This window comes from Echinops telfairi, unplaced genomic scaffold (assembly GCF_000313985.2).
Source record: "Echinops telfairi isolate 266 unplaced genomic scaffold, ASM31398v2 ScPeMD7_21;HRSCAF=78, whole genome shotgun sequence".
NCBI classification, from domain to species: Eukaryota; Metazoa; Chordata; class Mammalia; order Afrosoricida; family Tenrecidae; genus Echinops; species Echinops telfairi.
In genome coordinates, this window is record NW_022103918.1 from 4,953,770 (window position 1) to 4,960,592 (window position 6,823).

At 38.3% G+C, this 6,823-nt stretch overlaps 1 protein-coding gene across 3 annotated transcripts in view; it reads left to right on the forward strand.

Annotated features, from left to right (window-relative positions):
* The window catches only part of PIK3C2G (phosphatidylinositol-4-phosphate 3-kinase catalytic subunit type 2 gamma), a 471,530-nt gene that overhangs the window by 300,817 nt on the left and 163,890 nt on the right, over nt 1–6,823 (forward strand). For all 3 annotated transcript variants that reach the window (XM_045288491.1, XM_045288490.1, XM_045288492.1), the window contains 2 exons: nt 539–719; nt 3,390–3,503. In XM_045288491.1, coding sequence (XP_045144426.1) covers nt 539–719; nt 3,390–3,503 — 295 coding nt within the window. The remainder of the gene's footprint in view (nt 1–538; nt 720–3,389; nt 3,504–6,823) is intronic.

Consider the following 6,823-nt stretch of genomic DNA (forward strand, 5'->3'; position numbering starts at 1 on the left):
TTGAGTCTAGAAATGACTGAAAACAAAATGAAAAGCCTGTTCTAACTTGTCTGATTACTTCCTCCAGGTAAGCCCACAAAGGAGCTGGAAGACAAAGCAACAAACACCCAGTTATCTAGTAGAGTGGGGGCATTATGGAGAAAATATAAGGACTAGCTGTATGATTGAGCACTAGCATAATATGGTCACTAGTAAACAGTATTTCTAATGATTTTTGTCTAATTTTAATCAATACAAAATACATTCTTGAGATAAGTGATTGTTAAAGAATTCAGAAGCCTGAGTGAAGAAAACGTGCATTGTGAATTGAAATGAGAAAAGGCAGCTTTCTTATTGATTCTTCACTCTTGGATCCTCATTATCTATCACAGGGAACTTGATGGCATCCAAGAAATAAACAACATTTTCTCCTATTTTAGGTTGTTGAACTGCCCAAAGCCACTGACTACAGATTAGTCTAAAATGCACTAGTGTTCCTGCTCGAAGTGGTTTAAAAATCAGCTTTAGATACAGAAAGATAATCCTCTCTTCCCTCCAGGCTGCTAAAGGATGCACAGAACGAAGCTTATTTTAAAAGCTGGTACCAGAAGCTTCTGGCTGCTCTCCAGTTCTGTGTAGGAAAAGCCTTAAGTGATGAGTTTTCCAAGGAGAAGAAACTTCTCAAAATTTTGGGAGCTATTGGGGAAAAAGTCAAGTCTGCCAGTGACCCTCAAAGACAGGTTTGTTGAGAACTCTATCTTCATGTGGTGACGTTGCTTTTTTCGTTTTAATAATTTGTTCCAATTAAATTTTAATCACATCATTTAGAAAGCAAATTCCAAACTACATTTAGCTATATGATTCTTAAATCAACTTTTCCATCTACTAGAGTAAAGTTACTGATAATGTCTGTCACCCGGACATGGTGCTTCAATCTCAAGGAACCTGATAAAAAGGGACCAACTGAAGGAGAGTGTGACTAAATGGGCTAATCCCTTCAAAATGGTAGCACGATGCAAATGCTTTCTAGTGCATCTTTAGCTATCTAGCTCTAGATTTCCTAACATTTCACCAGCCACGTTGTTAAATACATTTATTTTAAAACAAATACAATTACCTAAATGAGACAATTGCACTAAAATCAACCCCATGGATGGTTGTCAGAATATTGTGTCATAACAATAGACCTGGCTATTCATTTCCTGGATCTAATGAAAGAACATTTGCTCTTTTTAATTATCTGCATCACTAGTTCCCTGCACTGATCATTGAGTAGGTTCTCTTAAATTCAACGTTTTAGATGTGGCAAGAGAGTGGACATCTCAATAGCATTTAGGAGCCCCGGTGGTGTAATGGATTACGTGTTGGGCTGCTAACTGCAAGGTCAGCAGTTCAAAAGCACCAGCTGCTCCCCAGGAGAAAGATGAGGCTTTCTATTGTGGAAAAAAGTGACAGTATTGGGTCCCACTGGGGTCGTTCCGTTCTGTCCGGTAGAGTCACTATGAGTCAGCAAAGACTTCCCTCCATTGAATTGAGTCAATAGCATTCATGTCCTTACTATACATTAGAAATTAAGAACAGGAAGCTGACTACAATATGTATTTTTGTCCTCAAGGAAACTCAAGGTTACTTTTCATCTTAAGATAATCTGGAATCTTTAAGAAATCAATATGAACATATTTCTAAATAAGGTGTCCCAGAATGTTTTCCCAGTTGAAGATGTTTTCCTGGCTGGTAATCATTTAGTAGCAATTCCAGAAGCTATTCAGCTTTGGGGCAAAATGGAAGATAAAAAGCATAAGCATGGGATTCATTTTCGACCAGAAACATGTAAGCTCTGCGTATATGAAGCTGCCTGAAGATGCACAACCTGGGGGACACAGCAAAGGGGATTCCAGGAGTCCTGCATGTTTCTGAGAACTCACTGGTGATTTTCTAGTAATAGACAAAAAGCTGATAGCACGTGAAATAAATCTGTTTTATAATGATACACTTTATGTGTAAGTATGATCTTTATCTTATGTTAAAAGATGCACTCTAGGGTCACAAAAACATCTGTGATATTTTTATACCGCTAACACCAAATTCCGTCGTGATCTTGACATTATTCACTCAAATACATTCATCTTATTTTTATTGTTTTTCTGATAACACCCCTTCAGATGACAATAGCAGGAGATAGAGGTGGGAGACATTCTCACGAGATCAGTCACGGGCAGTTATTTAACCACTACTTAAACATCACTGGACCAAACATAGAGTCCGCTGCCCTGGAGTCAGTTCTGACTCCTCGGGACTGTAGACAGGGTCTCTGAGCTGCAAATCTTTACAGGTGCGAATAGCCTCGACCGCCTTTGGGACAATGGCTGATGGGTTTGAAATGACGACCCTATCGTTTTCAGTCCAACACTTTCTACACTGCCACCAGGGCTCCCAACAGAGAGCAAATTTTGGTTAAACAAACAGAGCAAAGACTTCCCTCCATGAAATTCAACAGGGAAACCCAGATATGGACAAAACTCTTTAAAACAGATAAAGAATGAGTACATTGGTAGAATTTTGCCTCATTTCTCCACCTTACAACTTTCCTTCATTCTAGGAGTCGTGGATTTTATTGCTCACCAATGAGCCAGCAGTCAATGCTAAGAATCTCTCAAGAGTTAGGAAAGCATGATAGATATGATACCTTAATCTTTAGAATTGGGCTTGAAGGAGTTTTCAGAAATGAATTAAAGGAATTTCTCTTTTGTTTTGGGATGAATTGGTGGTATTGTCTCCTCTTTCATCAGGAGGTGCACAGTCTTACAGGTGTGGTTTCTGGTCACTGACTTTCCACATATATTAACAATTGAGGACATCAAGTATCAAAAAAAACCACTCATTGCTATCTAGAAAATGTTGTGCACAGATATTATTGTTATATTTTATATAATCGTCACTTTTATATTATTGCTCTTAAAACATGTGAATATTTTTTTCTAAAATGCACTGTTGGTGCTGTCATCCTGTTTAAGTATTCAGAGTTACAAACTACAATTTCAGGAAGTTTCCAGAAGTGGAGTATGCTAATAATTACTTAAGCCACGAATTGCAAATTGATGGGCTGCTGGCCAAAACTGTCTCCACATATTTTGTTTTGAGTCTGTGCTCTGCTTTGTTTTATTCCTAATTGGTGTTAGGAACCTGGAGAGAGGTCACATACTCTTTCGTTCCTCCTTTCCCCCAAACCCCTGTTGTCTTTAGCCCGCTGCCTCCTCATACGCAGTACATCACCTGGCTGACCCCAGAGTTACAAAAATGTACAACCCTTGAATTAGTTTATGTAATCGATGAGAAGAGATTTGTAACTTTCAGGAAAAGTCAAGCTGTTTGCAGTGTCGTAAATACTTTTTCCTCATGATTTTTCACAGGAGGTACTGAAGAAAGAAATGGACAGACTTGAGGAATTCTTTCAGGATATAAATACCGGCATCTGTCATCTGCCCCTGAACCCTGCCCTTTGCATAAAAGGAATTGATCGTGATGTAAGTCCATTTGTTCAGTAAAAATATTACGTATTTCTGCTTTGTATTATTTAGGGCACTGGGTTTTTGGAAGGCAAAAACAATTTTTAAATTCTCATTGCAAATATATAAGAGGAAATTATTGAATCCTATCTAAATCTGTGCACTCTATCTGATACTCTATGACTAGTTGGGGCCACATTATATTAGCCTCATTGTATGATCTGTTAGCTTAAAGACAAGTGATCTATCAACTCAGTTCAAGGAAAACTATGTATATATTATATATAATAAATTAAGTAAGAATCACTGTTTTATATGTATATTTCTCCATTTTTCTCCTATTTATATATATATATATTTATATATATATATATGAAGCATTGTTTATATACATATGCATAGAACATATGTATATATAAAACAATATTTCGCATATGTATATGTATACATAAATGTGTTACTCTGGGTAGACTAAGAAACAAATTCATAGACACTCATATGTGTATAAGACAGAGTTTAATATACAAGAGCAATTGAATATTGAGAAAACATCCCAGCCCAGTCCAGATCAAGTCTATAAATCCGACATTACCGTATATGTTGATACTAGTCCATAAATTCTTCTTTAGACTCACGCAGCCATGCAATGACACCAAATACAGGAAAATCACAGGCCAGTGGGTGGAAAGTTTTGTGGATCCAATGGTGGTGGAAGTATCTCAGCTCTGGTAGAGCTCTCCGCATGACTCCTTCAGCTCCAGGGCTCTAGCATAGTGCCACATGTGAACAGGAATGTCTCATAGGAAGTATCTGAGTGTCCCTCCCCCAATGAGCTATTTACCTCCTTAGCAGCCGAATGAGGTCATCAAACTGCGACCTGATTGGCTGGCTAAACTCCACCCCATTCACTCTTAAGTCTCAAATTGGCAACAGATTATGTAAATGCCACAATATAACAATGTAGCTCACTGAATTTATTTTTTCAACTTGTTCAGAATGGTTGATTTGGTCACCCCATGCAGGCTGGATTTAATTTCATGCTTTATTTAGATCTTGTGTCTAACCATGCTTAATATAATAATACATTATTAGTTACAACATCTCAGTTTTTATTCAATTTAAAATTCATTGATGCCCATCTGTCAGTGAGTCACAAAATATAATTTGTGACTTTACTAATGCCTAGGAAATCCATCTTGGTGTTGTCAGACTGACAGACTGACTCCTTTTCTCCTTAAGCCTCTGTCATATAGTAACTCTTCAATCAACCTTCTCTGACTTACAATTATATTTTCGTCTTTGCATCTGATGAACTTGGGTAACCTCCTTCATAAAAGTCCACCAATAGAAATACACAAAGGAAGAGAAGCATTTATAACTGAGATTTATAAGTAAAGATGTTAAGTCATCAAGGATGTACGTTAAATTTTATTTAACTGGGAAGTAATAAGTCAGTACAGAAAGCAAATACATGGTTAGAAGAATAATTATACTATTGTTAGCTTGAAAGTAAAGCATCTTGCTAAAAATTTGATACCATCATTTTTAAGATGAAACTGTTCTTGACTTTACTTCTACAAAGATAGGATAAAGACTTTCTAGTATGCTTCATAAGCCTATTTTGAAAAATAACAAAATAAGATATCAAATTCGAAAACTATATTATACCTATCTGAAACAAATCGGTTCAAACGACTTTTAACTATGACCCTTAAGTAATGCTGAGGATAGATGAAAACTCTACAATTTGAAGTACCCTGGGGTCAGCTTGACAACATTAAGAACAGTAGGAATCATGAAATTCAAGGTTTAATTTGTTTTCCCCTAAGAAGGGAAAGAAGTTTTGTTTTATTTTTTCAATTAAAATTGAAAGTGATTTTGCCTTATAAGGGCAGTGGCTTCTTGGGGACATCAGCACTGGCAGGGAAAATGACTGCCACGGTGGTGCCCAAATATGTGGCTCTGTGAGCAGCTCTGTCCAGGGTCACTGGTATAGGACCTTCCATGGAACACCATGCCATGTACTGCTTTATATGAAACTCCAAAATCATTCTAAATAGAGCTGTGTGTGTGTTCTATGCCTTGATCCAGATATGTTTAACGCAGTGGCCACCATTGAGTACAGTGATGAGCAGGGAAAATGTGACTATATGAAGTTCCACCCCCACCACTACCCCCATACACAGCTCTGTCAAAGAGCTAAAGAGCTCCTGAGACCTGTCAGCATGTCAACCATTATAGTAACACTAGATTCCCAGACTACAACCAGCTCTGTGAACTCTGTTGCTGGCAGGTGATGCTAGAGATACCCACCAAGGAGCATATCTTGGAACTACTGGCTAGTTGTCACTGCAGCAGTTCTCAGGTATGCTTCTACTGCTTCCAAGGAAGTTCCAGACCTGGGGTTGCTGTATCATCCAGAGGGATGGAAACCAGGTCCAAGATAGAGGAATTCCAGCGTCAACTCAATGATGCATGAGTGGTTCCAGCCCCAACAAAGGAACACAACATGTATTTGGAGAAGAGACAACTCGGAGCACAGTAGAAAAATGGCCTAAAATCTCACATCTCAATGAGAGTTCTGTCCCTGGAGCCCACCTTGACTCTCTCTATGTCCTGATGAGCACCTCTCTGGAAACTTTTCTCATCTTACTCTTCTGGCTCCTGTCCTTCTCCCAGTGGGAAACTCAGGAGACCAACCACAAATAATTGCTTTAAGGAGAAGGTATCAAAAGTCAGTATATGTCATATGAGAACATGTCCATGGACTATAATCATAAGAAATAGAAAGATCAATAGAGAGCCCTTTATTGCACTAAGGTGCCAGAGAAACATCACAACCTGGCCTTTCTGGCAGATCAGAACAGGATAGTCAGAGATGACTCTAAAGTAGGACATTTCTGAAGGATGAAAGTCTGTTGGCAGGAGAACAGGAGAATTCTCTAGGATGGTTCCTGTGGGGCTAGAGGCTGGGGATGCCTGTGAAGATAAGAACTAGAAGAATAACCTAAAGGTATCAGAAGAGAAAAGTGGTTTCTTTAAAATAATAGACACAGATAAAAATAAAAAACAATGGGTGCACAAGCAAATGTGGTGAAGAAAGCTGATGGTGCCCTGCTATCAAAAGATATAGTGTCTGGGTCTTAAAGGCCTGAAAATAAACAAGCGGCCATCTAGCTGAGAAACAAAAAAGCCCACATGGAAGAACCACACAACCTATCCCAACAAGATCACTAAAGACAAAGCAGGTGCATAAACAAATGTGGTGAAGAAAGCTGATGGTGCCTGGCTATCAAAAGATATAGTGTCTGGGTCTTAAAGGCCTGAAAATAAACAAG